The following is a 17611-nucleotide window of genomic DNA, read 5'->3' as shown; positions in this document are numbered from 1 at the left end:
TTTTTTTTTTTTTTTTTTTTTTTAAAGAGACAAGGTCTCATTCTGTTTCCCAGGCCTGATCATAACTCACTGTACGCTGAGACTCCCTTGCTCAAGCCATCCTCCTGCCTCAGCCTCCCAAGTAGCCAGGACCACAGGCACAAGCCACAGCACCCACAGACTCTGTAACATTCGTCAGAGCAAGATGTATGCTAACAACAGCAACAAGGTGGGGAGGAGAGGGAATGAGACTGTAAGATTCACATCACCTTCTGACGATGGACTGCAGCAGTCCGTAAGCCCTAAAGCTGCCACTCAGATTTAAAAAAGAATTACAGTTAATTAGCTGACAACGGAGGTGATAAGAAATCATAAATACAGACAACTAATATGGAAGGACAAAGGTAACCAAGAGTAGATGCAGCGAACAGGAGAGGGCAGGACGATAGATGTACCCCCAATCCTGTCTGTTACTGCAGTGTGGAGGCTGAACGCTGCCGGATTGTTAGGAGCAGGAGAAAACCATACCATGGTTACGAGAAGTGTACTTTTGGCGTGAAGACACAGGCAGATGGAAGGTAAGAGGACAGGAAGGGCTCTGCCATGCAGGCACTGAGCAGAGGAAGGCTGCGGGGCCTGTGTTGATAATAGGCAGACAAGGTTTGGGAGCGGAGAAAGTCACTGGCGGTAAAGACACATCTCAGGATGCTACAGAAGTCCATCGAGAGAGTACCACAGTTCCAAATGTCTGTTCACCTAGCAACGGAGTGTCAAAATGCACCCAACAGAACTGATGGGGCTGCTAGGAGAAGCAGGTAAATCCCTAGTCACATTTGGAGATTTCAGTGCCCCTTTCCTGTCACTGACAGAACAAGCTTAAGAGAAATCAGTAAGAACAGCAGAGACTTGAGCAGCACTCTGCAGCAGCTGGGCCCTGACAAAACGGGACGCGCCACGCAGCAGCCGCGAAACGCAAAGAGCCTGTGCCCAGGTAGGCCAGAGGCTTGGTCAAGCAAACCTCAACAACGTGACCAACTGGAATCGCACGCAGTGTGCTCTGCAGCCACCGTGGGGGCAAACTCAAAGCCCAGAATAGATCATAGGAAAGTCCCTAAGCACTTAGAAACACAAACTTTTAGATAAATAAATTATTTTCATTTTATTTCATGACATTTTAAGTAAATTATATTAATATATAATACAAAATAAAATATAAATATGTAAAATAATCAATATAAATCACGAATAACAGATTTTTATAAAATATTACTATAAATATGTATAGATCATACATAACATGATGTACATATAATTAAATACTTAAATAGATCATATAAACATGTAAGTTAAGATATAAATAGGCTGGGGGTGCCTGGGAAGAGCTCTCAGCGGCGCTGAGAGGAGACTGTGTAGCAGCAAATAGACTACACAGTGGAAAGAGGACGGCCTCCAGCCAGAGCTCAGCTTCCGCCTTAAGAGAGTAAACCCAAAGCTGTCGGCGAAGGAGGTAAAATCAGACTGGAGCACGGAGAAAACGGTGGAACATCAAAATCCATTCAACAAAACGTGTTTTAAAAACAGATGAAAAAAACCGGGAAACACCGTCCTGACGGATAAGGAAACAAAGAAAGAAACACAGATTCCAGCATCGGGAGTGATAGAGGTGACGTCATGGAAGTTTCTAGAGATGGTAAAAGGATGAGAAGCAAACATCATGAGCAGCTTGGTGGGAGAACATTTGATAACTTTGATTCCTTGAATGACACACACTAGTCAAGAAGAGATCGTTGATCTGAGTAACACTACACTTTTTTTCTTTTTTTTTTTATAGACTGGCTCTCACCGTGCTGCCAGGCTAGTCTGGAGCTCAAGTGATGTTCCCACCTTAGCCTCCCAAAGTGCTGGGATTACAGGCCTGAGTCACTGTGCCTGGCCCACTACACGTTAGTGAAAACTTTTACTACAAAGAAAACTGCAGGTCCAGATGACTTCGACAGTGAATTTTACAGAACATTAAGGAAGACATATTTGGATGACATACAAGCACCTTCCCATATCATTCTATGAGGCCAGCATTACCTGATACCAAAGGCCAGACACACAAGAAAAGAAAACTCCAGATCAGTATTCTGTTCATTTAAAACTCTAGAAAATGCGAACTAATCTGTAGTCACAGAAAGGAGATCAGCTGCTGCTTGGGGGCACGTGAGGGTAGGGGCACAGGGGCAGAAGAAAACATCTCAGGGGCCAGACCCCACCTAGATTGTGGCAGTAGCTTCATAGGTGTAGACGTATGTCCAAGACAGTCAAATTCTGTACTTCAAATTTGTATGTTACTTACAACTCATCGAAGCTGCTAAAAAATTCTAATTGTGGGACAGTCTACAAAGAACTGTACTGTTCCCATCTGGATTTTATGTTTTTATTTTTTCTGAAATGGAACCCTACTCTATTGCCCAGGCTAAAGTGTAATGGTGCAATCTTGGCCTACTGCAACCTCGGCCCACTGCAACCTCCACCTCCTGGGCTCAAGTGATTCTCCTGCCTCAGCCTCCTGAGTAGCTGGGACTGCAGATGCCTGCCACCAGGCCCAGCTAATTGTTATATTTTTGGTAGATGGGGTTTCCCATGTTGGCCAGGCTGGTCTCGATCTCCTGACCTCAAGTGATCCACCCACCTCGGCCTCCAAAGTGCTGGGATTATAGACGTGAGCCACCACACCTGCTCCCCTTCTAGATTTTTAATTCAATAAACGCCTCCAAAAATATGGGGGATTTATTCTCAAGACTAATGATGTGTACCAGCTGAGTGCAGTTCCTGCTTGGATCCTGGATCGGAAACCAGAGGCTCACAGAGGATGACTGTGAACAGTCGGGAGGAATTTGACCCTGGACTGCACGTCAGGCAGGAGGACTGTGTCTCTGTCACATGTCTTGAGCACGATCATGGCTTTGTGCTCATGGAAGCAAATGTCCTTTTCCTCAGGAATATTTCTGGGCAAAGCGACGTGCTATCTGCAACTTTCACACAGTGCAGAAAAGCACAGGGGTTGGGGAGGCAGAACGCACACACGGCAGACCATTGTTCTAAAGTGTCCTGAGGGTCAAGCGGTGGGACCAGAGCTCAGGAACAGCAGAGCCTGGTGACGAGGAGGTCCGGGGGACGCGGCCGCCGCCGTCCTCTGCTGGTCACGCTTCGCCAGGATGGTGGTAGTGGTTGTTTTAATAAGTTCCTCAAGCCTGCTGTTAACTTTTGTCTGTCCGTTAATTAGCAAGATTAAGGAAGGGGAGAGTTAATTAAGCACTCCCTTAGGCAAGGTTCCGGTTTATTGAGGGTTTTTCATAGAAAAAATTAATAGTCCCGGCCGAGCTTCTGAGTTACGTTAATAAAGCTGTGTCTATGGAACCACCCGGGAGTTCCAAGGCATCCTGTCAGCGGATCTGGAAAGACACCGGATGATGGTATTCATGAAGTCAGTCCAGATTGGGACATTCAGAGAGGTTTCCCCGTGTGAGCAGGCAGCCGGGGTCCCCGGAAGAAACCCGCGCTATGAGTAAAAGACAGATGAGAGATTCACAGAATCGTCTTCCTGCAGCCCCCACGTCAGGGCCAGTTCTTCCTGTGTTCAAATTCTCCTCTATTTTCTCTGCAAAGTAACTTCGTCACAGCTCCTGTGTGCCGTGGTTGATAACCTCTCCCCTTCCTGCATCTGCTCCTCTCCCCGCTCCCCTTCCTCACACACACAGACGCGAAACTCATTTGAAAACGTGTGAGGTTAGCTCTCTCCGTCCTCCAGCAGTGACTCGTGTCGCCAGCACGTCAGTCTCGTCAAGTGGACAAGAGAGCTGGAGCTAGAACGCGTGACCCTGCCGGGCCCTCCGCAGAAGGCGGCGCCCTGCTGTGTGTATGTTGCGGGGCTGGGGAGCTGTCTAGGTGGGGCCGGAGCAAACATTTTCCCTCCTCTGCTGGGACTTTGCTTGTGTCCCAAACTCTTGTTCCTATAGTTTCTACCTTAAATTTTATTTTTTAGAACAGTTTTAGATTTACAGAAAACTTGAAAAGGCAGTAAACAGAGTTCTTGTGGACCCTACACCCAGCTCTCCCTACTGACGTCTTCTGTTAGTACGTGTTTCTCACAACCAGTCCGTGAACTGATGTTAAGAAATGATCATTGGCTGCAGTTGATACTTCGATCAGATGTTCTTGCTTTTTATCTGCCCCAGGATCCCGCCTGACATGGAGGCCCGCGTTGTCTTAGGTTTCTCTTGGCCGTGACAGTTTCTGAGACTGTCCTTGCTGTTGATGACCTTGACAGCTGTCAGGGGTCCTGGTCAGGGGTTTTGTAGACCAGCCCTCTGTTGTGATTTGGCCGATGTTTTTCTCATGCTTAGATTGGGGTTTGGAGAGGAAGACCACAGAGGGCCGTGCCCTTCGGGTCCCGTCATAACAAGGGTGTGTGCTGTGGGCATGGCAGATCCCCGGTGGCGCCGGCCTGGGTCCCTGGCTGAGGTGGAGCTGACCCGGCTGAGATCAGCCTTCTCCCGTGTGAAGTCGCTGCTCTTTGGAAGTCACTTGGATGTGCTAGGGTGTTGTTACCTAAGCCGCTTTTGATGCCTGTGGTTAAACTTATTCCTTCCTGCACTTTGATTATCTTTTTAGGGTCTAAATATAGTTCTCTAAATTTCTTTTTTTTACTTACTTCGGCTTATTTTATAAGGCTTCATCTCAGAGTTGTTTTATTATGTTTTGGTTTTCGTTTCCGGAATTTTCTAGCATGTCTTCTTTCAGTTTGCCCTCATTGAGCTAACTTGCCTGCTGTACCATCTTCCAGCTAACTGTCAGTGGACTAGGTGGAGACGGTTTTTCCCTGTCTGTGGGTAGCTTTGCCAGTTAGAGACCCTGGAGCAGCACGCAGGTGCGCCCCATGCCCAGAGCTGGGTGAGTCCCAGGAATGGCACAATGTCACCTCACCTTCCCCCTGCCCATCTGACATAGGTTCATTGCTTTGATGGTCCACTGAATTTCGGAACTATAGGTTGTGATACGCAGAAATTCAACAAAATCGCATCGCTGGGGAACACGTTTGTGAAGACCAGCGTCTCACACAAAAGCTTTAATCAGCAAGGATGTGCCGTGGAGGGGACTCCTGACACTTTCGTCACTTGGGAAATAGCACTGCCGTGCAGAGTGGCCTCATTTCAGCCGTCCTCCTAGTTGTGTGTGGGGCCCCCCTCCTGGCAGATTCCAACACCCCTCGTGCTGTCCCAGGAGAACTGTGGTCCGGGAGGACAGAGGCCCCTTCCTCCCACCCCAACGGAAACCAGACCACATGAACTGGGCCACTTGTTCCAGCACTGGGTCGGTCCTGGGAGACCACCCACCCCGGAAGAGACCAGGCCAGGCAGACATGCACGTTGGTGACAGGCCAGAATGCAGGTCTGTCTGCGCCCCCTGGGAAGGTGGGAGGTGTTTGGCCAGAGGGAGGCAGTTGTATCAGCTGCCTCTAGGTCGCCAAGAATGAAATGAACAAAGGAGGGAGGAAGCAGGGGTGGCTGCCCGCCCAGCCAGGGCTGTTTTGCCCGCACCCAGGTAGAGTAGACCGGGTACTGGCAGGGGTGACGGCTTGCCCTTTGCAAGATGGATGGGCACCACGGGGCCCTGGTGGGTGGAGGTGGACGGCAGGCTGTGTTGCCACAGAGGCTGTCTCTGTGTGGCAAGTTCATGATTGATGGTTAGGCTGCTTGGAACCCGATAGAATCTCAGCTCAGCCTGCTGGGTGTGAGCGAGAGGGGATGGGGAGCCTGGTCAGCCAAGGGCGAGGCCCACACCCTGAGGAGGCCGGTGGGGGCACCCCAGCCCGGCGTCCTCCCGCTCGGGGCCGGCTCCTGTCGCACGGTCTCTCGCTACTGTATTTCCTCTTCTTAGTATTAGAATTTGAATGAAAAAGCCACCACGGTTTTGATGCAGGAACCTGAGGTCGAGGCTGGTTCACTGCAGGCCCGCACGGCTCTAGCTTAGACACCTACCCCAGCCAGAAACGCCCGGGGCTCTGTGCTGTTCCAGCGGCTCCTTGGCCGGCCCTGCCACTGGCAGCACTGGGCGCAGGGAGCCTGCACCACGCACGCGGACAGAGCAGCTCTCACGTGGGAAGCGGACCCCAGGTGTGACTGGTGTACGTGATCAGGAATTGTCATGTTTCCCCGCAGCACAAACATGGGTTCTTTTCTTTATTCATCAGACATCTGCTCAGTGGCTAATAGGAACCACGATGCTCTGCCTCCTGGGACTAGTAAAGACTAATAACACACATTTTTATCCTCACAGAGCTGAAGTCTATCCTGGAAGGTGGAGGGCCCCTGCAGCGGGGGCGGGAGCAAAGGCCACGTAGAGGCTGTGCCTGTGCGGCAGGGCCCCAGGCGGGGAGGAAGCAGGTCCTGCGGGCAGAGGGCTATGGCCACATTCCTGCAGCAGCAAAAGCATGAGCTCAGTATGCCCAAGCCCTGAGGAGGTGAGGGAAAAGGGGAAGGTGAATTTCCTTATTCAGAGATGTTTCTCAGTCGCTGCTGTTTGTCACACTGCTGGGTTATTGACACCAGGCTGAAGAATCTCACTGTACTGCCTCAGGGGGAGGACCTTGCTTGCCGAGATTGTGTGGCCTTGGGGACAGCGCTCCAGGCCCGGGGACAGCACTCCAGGCCCGGCTGTCAGAACAGCACTCGTTCTGTGCTGGGGAAGTCGCAGAGTGCTGGGACCACAGGAAGGCAGCTTCTGGGCTAGACCCAAGTCAGCCCCGAGCCAGCAGAGGGTCCCCCGTGGGGATGGGAAGTGGAAGAAGGATAACACGTAGGGGCAGAGGACGTCTCAGTCTGTACCTGTCTATAGCATTTTAATGTTCAATCCTTGATACCTACAAGTTTGAGGACATGTGCGGAAAAGATGGAAAGCGTGCCGGTGATGTTGCCGTGGGCCCCAGGTACAGCATTCAGGGTCCCTGTCGACACGGGCACGTCTGGCCTGAGAATCGCTACAGGGTTTGTCGATACTTAAAATACTGGCAGAAAATGACTGTGTCTGTATTTATATATACATAGATGTGTAAATATCTTGCCTCACTTGGTGAGTGGGGAGTGCTCTGTGCCCAGGGTGAAGGCCTGAGGAGGAAAGCAGGTTTTCAGCCGCTCAGTGGGTGTCCTGCTGAGGTCGTGACGAATCGTGAGCTCTTGTGGCCAGCCAACAGAAATCCCTACTGTGGTGGTATTTTCCCAGGCACCACCAGTTTTATTGCCACCCACCATTGTGAAAACTCTGCAGATATAAACATCTCAGCACGCCCTCCGTCTTCAGATGACTTCCCGGTGGCATCCTAGGTGATGGTAACAGTCCACCGAAGGCTCACCCCGGAGCCATTTTCTTGTTGGAAACTTGCTTTCCTTTCCAGCACCCCTGCTTATAACAAGGGATAAACTCTCTGACCCAGTGGACGCAAAACCTGGCCATGTCTCTGTGAGTGTCTCCATGTTCTCATCAGGACGTGTGTGGTCGGGTGTTCGTGTGAAATTGCCCAGGGCTTGGGTCGTCATCCTGCCTCCTTCAGGCGTAGTGGTCTGTTGGTCTGGGTTTAATTCTTGTGTTCCTGCTTCTCCATGAAACAAACCTTACGGTCTTTATTAAGGAGAGGAAAGGGAGGGTCTCTCCCCAGGACACCTTTTGCCAGAATATTCAGAGGAAGAAAGCCCGCCCCGACCTCACGGTGCACTTGCGGAAGGCAGGGCCTTGGCCGTGGGCTCCTCCTGCTCTGTGTCGTATCTGTTTGCAAACCACAGCTGCAGCTGCAACAGCGACATACATGCCTGCACCTCCCAGCTTTGTGTTTGCCCTTCTTCTCTTCCTTGCCTCCCTTTTCCCATTTAAAAACATAAATTCCTGAACTCCTGAGACACGGAAGAATCAAAGTTGTGTGCTGAGGGAAGGGGACTTACTCAGAAAAGAACATGTCATGTTCCTGCTCTTTCCTCTCCTCCACCTGCCTTCCGCTCTGGCCTTCATATGCCACCGCCGTAGCTTGATCTGGGAGAAAACAGGCACAGCAAGGTGGAGCCTGTCGAGAGGGCGGCTTGGGGCAGATTCGCATTGGCGGCATCCTGTCATTCACCCAAGCCCTGAGTCTCTGCCAGGTCTTCCCAGCACACCCGTGCTGCCCGGGGTGTGTGTCACCTGCTGGCTGCCATCCTGCTCGTGTGTAGTTTCAAGTCTTGTTTCCTCTTCTGTTTAACGAGGGCCTTGGCCTAAGTGTGCTCGTGATTTGGGCGAGTAGGTGGGCGGTCGAGAGAGTCCACCCCAGTCCCCTTAGCCAGCGAAGCAGGAGCTCCCAGGTTCCCGCCTGCGGGGAGTGTGGGGGCGGTCTGACTCGGTAAAAATCTGTGTGTTATAAACAGATATGCAAATGACCCCTGCGAGCGCTGAAAATGAAGGTATGAAAAGGCATCGTCCTCATCCGTGGTTCCCACCTGGCACAATGACCTTATCAAAACGGAGATCTGGTAGTATGCACCGCATGGATACCGAGGACACATCTAAGTTCTCACACCCTGACATGCGTGCCTCAAATTCAGAATTAGTAAGCCCTGAGTCACTGACGCTCCGTTAGGCGCCCATGACACATGTTTGAGGAGCTTCACTGTGAATGCATGGGCTTTGATTTGACTTGCAGAACCTGTGGTTTAAAAAGAAAGGAAGGTGGCTTCGTTCTCAGAACCGAGTGCTTTGCTGCTGCTCCGGCCCCCTGGGCTGAGACTTTAATGGGACAGCTGTCAATGCCTCTCACTATTTGTCAAAACCTTCAGCTAAAGCCAGTGGTTGCTTGAAAGCTGCCTGTTTAATTGGCCGCCTCCGCTCGGGGAAGCAGCGTGCGACCAGAGGCTGACGCCCGGCTCCCTGACCACCCAGTCCCCATGGCGCTCAGCTCCCATTCCTGCAGCCCAGACCGTAACCCACCTCATCAGGGTATCGATGTGAGGCAGAAACACCTCATTATAAGAGCCCCCCTGGGAAACGGCAGGGGCCAGGGGTTTCTGGGCTGCATCACCAGCAGATTGCCTCTGCAAAACCACTCCCGCCTCAGGGGAAAGGACCAGCCGTGCAGGGCTGCGCTGGAGAGCCGTTCTAATCCCGGTCCCCCGTTTTTCATGGGCTTCGTCCTCTTGAGAGGAGCATGCTGGGAGCTGGCGGACACATGCCACACTCTGTGGATATGATGTCTGTCACTGGTCAGTTGCTAGATATTGATGGGAGCTGGTGGACACGCACCTCACTCTGTGGATGCGACGTGTCTGTCACTGATCAGTTGCTAGATATTGATCCTAGAAACCCACGCTCTGTGGGTCCCTCTCCAAGAAACAGCACAGTTTGTGTATTGCTCTTCAGTTCCAGTTCAGACTGCTTTCACATGTTGGTTTCATCTCTGATTCCACCACCTGAGCACAGATTTTTAAAACTTCATCTGGGTCCCCAACGAGTAAGAGGGAGAACCTGGACTTGAAACTTAATTTTGTTTCAAATCTCGCCCCTTTTCCTCAGGTTTTAGGCCAAAACCTCCCAAAGTATTATCATCACCTCTGTCCATCCAAGGCATGATCATTTAATTCCCTTCAAGAACCAGCACCTGCAGAAGTGCCCCCAAGTCATGTGGCCTGGTGTGGTCAGGCTGACACTGCCAGCCTCAGAGATGGCTGGTTTCCTCCAGGACACCCCCAGGACCCTTGTAAGCCCCTTCTTCTAGGGGCCCGTTCCTCCTCTTTCCCTAGGCCCCGTCCCCCCCACCTTGCCCTCCTACTCCAGAAAGGGGTCTTCAGTACCACCTAATAAGCGACGACTTCTCATCCAGAAGCCTGGCTCGGGTCAGGTTCCACGTTTCAGCCGTGCACGCCCAGGAGGAGCCCTGCTTGTGTCTGGTCATCGGTGCCTCAGCTGCAGTGAGCCCCACTGTAACCCCTCCGTGATGAAAACGCACCCCACCTCTTCAGTGGGCGGTCCTCCACTCAGATCCTCACACCCCTGGGATCGTCCCTGTCTGTCCTTGCTGCCCTGCAGCTCCAGCCCAGTCTGTCTGACCCGTAGCCCGCCTGCCATGTCCTTCCCGGTGGCAGCTCCAGCTGGGCTCTGCAGCCGCTCCCACCCAGTCCCACCTGCCCCTGCCTGCCCTGCCTCTGCCCACCCTGCCCCTTCCCATCCTGCCCTACCGCTGCCCACCCTGCCCCTTCCCGTCCTGCCCCTGCTGCTGCCGACCTGCCCCTTCCCGTACTGCCCCTGCCTGCCCTGCCTCTGCCCATCCCACCCCTTCCTGTCCTGCCCCTGCTGCCCTGCTGCTTCCCACCACCAAGAGGCTGGTTCCGATAGGGTGCTGGGTGTGATTGTGTGGACAGGCATGGGCTGACCTGAGGGGTGGGAAGGATGCCTGCCTGCCTGACAGCGGCTTTAGCACCGAGAAGCCTCCGCCTTGGGGCTGCTCCTGTGGGTAAAAGAGCCGGGCCAGTGGGAAGCGCCTGTTAGAGTGGGCCTGTGCACACCCGTCAGTGGGAATTACTGCCTCACACACGGTTGGTTATCAGGATTTTGTAACTCCAAGCAAAGCCCCAAAAAAGCTTCGGCAGTCCGGGTCTGCACTAAGAGGCTGGTTCCGATAGAGTGCTGGATGTGTTCCAGTGTGGAGAGCAGAGGGAGGGAGTGGGCCCCGTGGACAGGAGTGGGGGTGCCGGCAGGGGCTGCAGGGTGCTCCCCAGCAGGCGGCACACGGTGTGAAAGTTCGTGTCTGGGAGCCGCTGTCCTCCCAGTGGGTGGTTGTGGGATCCCTGCCCTTCTTAGCCAAGGAGAGCATGTCTGCAGACGCCGGCTGCGGCTGTTTTTCCAAATGGAAAGGGGGAAATATTGAGGCATTAGCAGCCCGTGCCCTCGTTTGTTCACGCACCACGCGAAGCTTGAGGCTCCCGTGGGCCTCTGCACTCACAGCCTCTCCTTGTCTCTTTCTCTCCAGTCGTGCCAGGCGGACCTCGTGAAGGACAATGGCCACAAGTACTTCCTGTCGGTGCTGGCGGACCCCTACATGCCAGTAAGGACTGGGCAGCGCCCTCTCGGCGGGCTCGCGTCTCGCGGCACCCGCCTCTGCCCACACGCTGCACTCGGCGGGGCCTTTCTGCGGGGGCTGTTATGAGAAAGGTCCAGGGCCACAGCAGGGGCCACGTCCACGCAGCCAGCGACTGCTTCACTTTAGACATGGCCCTTGGCTTAGTGCCGTGAGTGCAGCTGCTGTTTCATTTCCGTCTCTAAACAAGGGCTGCAGTTCACCCGGACACGCGGGTCGTGGGGGTTTGTTTTAGGCTGTTTTCACTGGCACTTCTTTGCAAAACGGTCGCATCCACTCTTCCCAGCTGTCCACTGAGTTAGACTAGTGAGTCTTGCACACCTGTGATGTGGCAGTTCCACAGCCTCGGGAGGCCCTGGGACTCAGCAGGCTGTCGAAGGGCCTCGTCAAGAAGGGAGGGAGGAGGAAGGGAAGAGCGGAAGAAGACTTTGAAAGTTTAAACTTTCAGTATATTTTATTGTATTAAATTGTTTAAAAATGAGTCATCCATGAATTGGGTGTAGAGTTATTCTGTAAATGTCTCGTAATGTTGTGTTTCCCACTTCTGGCTCCCAGCTCAGTGATGAAAACAAAGTAGATATATCCTAAATAATTCTTTAACATGACTTCATATTGCCAGAATATGTAAGCATATGAGCTTGTTACACGGTGCTAGGTGGCTTTGGCTGCAGAAAGGAACTTCTCTATGTAATTTCACCCCTAGTTGGTTTTCTAAGCGAAATGATTTTCTAAAACACAGCAAACATAAACAGGACTGCTTTCCGAAAGGTGAATAGTACATGCACTTTGCGTTGGATCGAGACACCGTCCTAGGCAGTTAAAGTTTATACTTGATGCCAGCTTTGGAGATCACTTCCCATGCTTAAGAGTAACGAAAAAACACATCCAACATGGAGAAGTGAGAGGGAGTGCTAGCCGGTGACAGGGAAAGGGATGAGCTGGGCTCACAGGAACCGGCCCCACCTCACGCCCTCATACGAGCCTGCGGGGGTTTTGAGGACACAGCCGGGCAGGAAGGAAGGAAGAGACGGCTGGGCGCAGTGGCTCACGCCTGTAATCCCAGCACTTTGGGAGGCCAAGGCTGGCAGACTGAGCTCAGGGGTTCGAGACCAGGCTGGACAACTTGGTGAAACCCCATCTCGACCGAAAATACAAAAACTTAGCCAGGCATTGTGGCGCATGCCTGTGGTCTCCGCTACATGGGAGGCTGAAGTGGGAGGGTCGCCTGAGCCCGGGGAAGTCCAGGCTGTAATGAGCTGTGATTGTACAGCTGCACTCCAGCCTGGCCAACAGTGAGACCCTATCGCCAGTAAATAACTAAGTAATGTCAACATGTTTAAATGACGGACTGGAAGGAAATCGGTACGATAATGTCAGACATCAGCCATTGCTTCGTGTCTTCAGGGCTTTGTGCCTGTTATGAGAAAACACCCTGCCCATCCTCAGAAACGACTGCTTTCTCTAAACACATAAGCAAATCCGAAAAAACAAATTGAAGCTGTAAAATAGAAAAGACATTCCCTGTTACTGAAAACTCGGGAGATGAATTAAATCACAGAGCAGACAGACGAGAAGGAGTCCCTGAAGGAGACACCTGGAGCGCCGTGTGTGAAGCTCAGAGAGAGGGTATGCAAGGCGCGCCGAGAGGCGGGCGGGCACGCTCACGTGCAGCTCGCGTGGCTCAGAGCGAGAGAAGATGGTAAGTAGAGAAGCCGTTTCTGATTAGATACTGGCTGAGAATTTTCCAGATTTGAAGAAAGGAGAGTTCTGATTTTAAAAGCACGATGAACCCTGAGAAGGTCAAACAGAAGCAGATGCATACATAGACACATGGTAATGAGAACAGCAAATATCAGAGACATGAACACAGCCCTTGAAAGTCCCCAGAACAAATGTTATTTACAAAGGAGGAAACAACGCCAGCCCAGATAGCAGACCTCTTAGCAGCAGCAGCTCTCGGTGGTGACGGGGGGCTCTTAGAGGGGAACGGGGAGCTCTCAGGGACAGGGGTCACTTGTCAGCAGAGGCTCTTGGCAGGGACAGGGGGCTCTCGGCAGGGACGGGGCCTTGGTGGGGGACAGGGAGGCCCTCAGCAGGAGATGGGGCCCTCGGCAGGGGACGGGGGGCCCACAGTGGAGAAGGGGAGCTCTCAGTGGGGGACAGGGGGGCCCTAAGTAGGGATGGGGAGCCCATGACAGGTGACAGGGGTCCCTCCGAGGGCACGGGGGGCCCTCAGCAGGGACAGGGGAGCCCTCAGTGGGGATGGGGGGCCCTCGAGGGGGACAGGGGGACTCTCAGCAGAGGAGGAAAGTGACTGCAGTTGGGACACCTGCTCCCAGCTCAGTCACCACTCAGCAGTGGGGGTACAGTAAGCGTGGTCAGCAGTTTACTCCTTCCGAACCCCACAGCTGACAGCTAGAAAGACCGAGCATCAGTGAGGAGGAAACGGGACCGGGAGGGAGAAGAAAGATGCAGGACACGGCGAAAAGAAGCTGGCAAACGTGTTGGCACATCTGAAGCTTTGTAAAAATAAAGAACGCTCATGGCGAATTGGAGGGGTTGAGCATGAGGAGGAATGGGTGCCTGGAGCCTTGCAGGCGCCACACAGGACGTGCTAGACTGTGCGGTGTGCACGGGAAGAACATAAGGCCCCCAACAGAGCTCAGAATAGACTCTGGCTTCCAGGTCAGCAGAGGCACAGAGGAAAGGAGAGGATGAAAATTAGGTCCATGGAAGACCGGAAAGGAGGGAACAGGGAAACGCAGTTAGAAGGCTGCCTCCGTGCCTTCCGCTGCCGCAGCCCTGACTGCCAGACGGTGTGTGCACAGGGCGCTGGGCTGGCTGAGGAGGTGAGGTCCGGGCGCTCCATACCGGCAGCCATGGCTGGCCCGTGGCAGAGGAAAGAGACGCCTGGTCTGTGCCCGTCCGGCCGTGCTGGGCCTTCACTCGGGAGACCAGCCTGAGCTCTCAGGCCCGTGTGAACCGTGGTTCTTTTTTGTAGTCTCAAAATCCAGCAGTAAAGCTGGCTTGTGGCTTTAATGATGTGCCAAGAGTGTGGTGAAAGGGCCACGCTGCTGCGCTTTGGGAATGAGAGTTTCCACCGAGGGAAACAGCCAAGACCGTTTTGTTTTCCAGGCGGAGCACAGGACCATGACGGCCTTCATCCTCGCCGTGATTGTCAACAGCTACAACACGGGGCAGGTGAGCACCGCGGTCACCCCCACCCCCAGAGCCTGCCCGTGGCGCTGCGGAGGAGCTGGGCCCACTGTGAAACGTGGTGCCACGTGGGAGACACAGGGTGTCCAGCAGACGCTTGGGCCCTTCATCTCCCCGGCCGTTTATGGGGTGAATTTGAATCTGTGGGATTTAAAATGGGGAACGTTGAGCAAACCTGGTGCTGTGAATACATAAGGCTTCCTGCGGATGGGTGGCGCCGTCATCCCGGACAGGCACCCACCAGTGCCCGCCGTCGGCAGGCAGAGGCCCACCTGTCTGTGGTCCCGCCTCTGCAGGAAGCCTGCCTTCAGGGAAACCTCATCGCCATCTGCCTGGAGCAGCTCAACGACCCGCACCCCTTGCTGCGCCAGTGGGTGGCCATCTGCCTAGGCCGGATCTGGCAGAACTTTGACTCGGCGAGGTGGTGCGGTGTGAGGGACAGCGCCCATGAGAAGCTCTACAGCCTCCTCTCCGACCCCATTCCCGAGGTGAGTCCAGCCGGTGCTCAGAGCCCAGTCCCTGCTGCCGCCTGCGGGGCTTCCCCGGGGGGTGAGGTGGAGGGCCAGTACAGGCTGCTCACTAATAGGAGTAGGAGGGCGGGACCTTGGTGAGCGAGACGCGCCACTGGGGACTTTGCACCTGGGCCCAGAGTGCACTCCAGGGGGCAGCGGCACAAAGGGGGTCCCTGAGGGCACCTCAGAGGCAGTCACACGCTCACTCTCTGGGGTGCCGCTCTGCATCCTCGCTGCAGCCTGCGAGGCAGGGACTGCCTTGACGCCCCGTTGCCTTCACTCCTCCCACCGGCCTGTGCAGGGTACAGGGTGTTGCTTACTGAGCTGAGGGAACAGGCCCAGGGACAGTGACTTCTCCCCAGGACCACATGGTGTTGGGGGCAGGGGCTAAGCCAGGGTCCCCGGACCCCAGGGCCAGCTCAGTGTCGCTCCCCTGGGTGAGCCCTCCTGCTTGGTGCACTCCAGGGCTCCCATGCCCCCTCTGCCTGCAGGAGTGCCCACGCCTTCCCCTCGCTCCATCCTCCCTGCCCTGCGACCCATCCCAGCCCCTCCTCTAACTCCTGCCTCATTCATCAGAATATTCCCTGGCGCCTGGTTTGGTCTTTGAATTCCCAGGGAAACCCAGCCCCCACCTCTTCAGGCTGACCGTCCGCCCCTGGAGCTGGGCAGCTGGCCCTGCTGCTCCTGCTTCCTTCCCCGTTGCTGCTCCAGCTGTGCAAGGAGAGCCCGGGCCTGCGTTGCTGTTCACCAGGCACCTGTGGGGTCGGGCTCACCTGCACACAGCCCTGGTGGACGGGCCGGCTCAGCACAGCCCGGCGTGGGGCGTGCCTGTGACCACTCCCTGCCTTTCAGGTCCGCTGCGCAGCGGTCTTCGCCCTCGGCACGTTCGTGGGCAACTCTGCAGAGAGGACGGACCACTCCACCACCATCGACCACAACGTGGCCATGATGCTGGCCCAGCTGGTCAGCGACGGGAGCCCCATGGTCCGGAAGGTACGTGAACCCCCAGCCCGGCAGCGGCAGGGCGCCCAGGCTGGACCCGGCAACACGGGGCACCGGGCCATGCGACCCTGACCACAGCACAGAGCACCCACTTTCCGTACAGCCTCATGCGAGAACAGATCTTTGAATGTCTAATTCTCTCCAAAGTGCGTTTCTATACCAGACATTGTGTGTTTGCTTCGTTTAGAGGCATTTAGCAGGCCGCGCCTCCTGGCAGCTTGTGTAAAAGTCTCCTTCCTGCCTGGGAGCGACACACACACACACACACACCACTGCGACCACAGACCACACACACACACACACACACACACACACACACACACCCCACTGCGACCACAGACGGCAGGAAGGTTTGTGTACTGGGTCCTCCTCCCCGCCCCCGTGTTCGTCAGCAACGGAACAAAACAGTTTTATTAACTTGAAAACTTACCTGTTTAGATGTAGAAATATCACAGATGATTGTCCATGGTTTCACACACCTAGAAAAAGTGGGTTCCACACACCCTCAGATTCCCCCACCCACCGCAGCACAACAGACGTTTAGGGAGACGCTGGCTTCCCGGTCTCCTTTCCTGGTGAGAGCGAAGGCTGCCCTTGCAGAGAACTCATCAGACAGTCAGAGCGCAGAGCCCTGCAGGGGACGGGGGTCTGTGTCTCCCCGTTGGGAGTCATTGGCTGCCCTAGCGCGAACCCGCACTGGCTGCGTGTGGCTCCCTCTTGGAGGTGGGCTTCATCAGGAGCAGGGCTGGGGACCTGGGGGTTGTTTGTTGGGAAAGCAGACGCCACTGCTTCACTTGGGAGGGATATGACCTGGACAGGTTTACCTCAGCCAGACTCAGCGTGTGGAAGGGCGTGTTCCATTGTGTGTTCCTTCTCAAAGGAGCCCAGGTCGTTAGTGTGCTACATTTTCTAATGAAATCTTGAAGATATGAAGCGAGATGCTGGTGAAGCTTTTCTGCTGGGCCTGGCTTTGTTACCGTCACATTCTCCTCCTGGCAGTGCTTCTGAACCTGCAGCGAATTCTTCCCACATCAAATCACCTTTAGTGGACATCACTGATCAAAGCAGCAAATCAGCAGGTTGTCTGTTAAAATTTGTTTAAAGGATGGAAACCTTTGTTTCGTTTTTACAAAAGCAGTGTTAAAATAGAGGGCGTTAGCTGCGACACGCCCCCCAAGAGCCGTCCCGTGGCCCAGTGTCCCCCCCGGGTGTGGCCCCGTGGTGCGGTCCTGGCTGCTGGGCACTGAGACGTAGCCCACCCTCCTCCATGCACAGTTTGGCGTTCCCTTGCCTGCGAGGCCACCTGCTGAACCTGTCCTGGAGACTGGCCCGCAGGAACATTGTGGGGGTCAGAGGAGGTGCTGGTGGCTGAGACACAGCTGTCTCGGGGACGCCGGGCGGGGGATGTGGAGGATGACAGCCCCTGCATTCCGGGAGCACATGGTCTAGTCAAAGAACAGATACACACGTGGTCATTCCACGGGATCCTGTGGGTCAGTGCTGCCTGGCGTTCTCTGAGCTCCTGAGAGCCGTGTCTGTACCCGTGTGGGAGCGGGAAGAGGGTCAGCAGAGGCTTTTGTGGAGGGGCAGCTCCTGCCTGGTTATGGAGGGTGAGTCGTACGTCACCTGGGAGGGGCTGGATAAGCAGGAGGAGCGTGTGCAGAGCTGTAGGCCTGGGGAAGATGGAGGGGCTCGGTGTCGCCCTTCTTCCGAGTGGCCGGAGTCTCAGGCCTGGGGAAGATGGAGGGGCTCAGGGTTGCCCTCC

At 54.5% G+C, this 17611-nt stretch overlaps 1 protein-coding gene across 3 annotated transcripts in view; it reads left to right on the top strand.

Annotated features, from left to right (window-relative positions):
• The window catches only part of RPTOR (regulatory associated protein of MTOR complex 1), a 392717-nt gene that overhangs the window by 303312 nt on the left and 71794 nt on the right, over positions 1-17611 (top strand). For all 3 annotated transcript variants that reach the window (XM_032241406.1, XM_032241407.1, XM_032241408.1), the window contains 4 exons: positions 11009-11083; positions 14252-14317; positions 14629-14820; positions 15697-15837. In XM_032241406.1, the coding sequence (XP_032097297.1) occupies positions 11009-11083; positions 14252-14317; positions 14629-14820; positions 15697-15837 (474 nt within the window). The remainder of the gene's footprint in view (positions 1-11008; positions 11084-14251; positions 14318-14628; positions 14821-15696; positions 15838-17611) is intronic.

Source organism: Sapajus apella, unplaced genomic scaffold, assembly GCF_009761245.1.
Source record: "Sapajus apella isolate SASKATOON/1434 unplaced genomic scaffold, GSC_monkey_1.0 scaffold48, whole genome shotgun sequence".
Lineage (NCBI taxonomy): Eukaryota > Metazoa > Chordata > Mammalia > Primates > Cebidae > Sapajus > Sapajus apella.
Note: the sequence above shows the minus strand (reverse complement) of the source record. Positions and strands in the feature narration are given on the sequence as shown.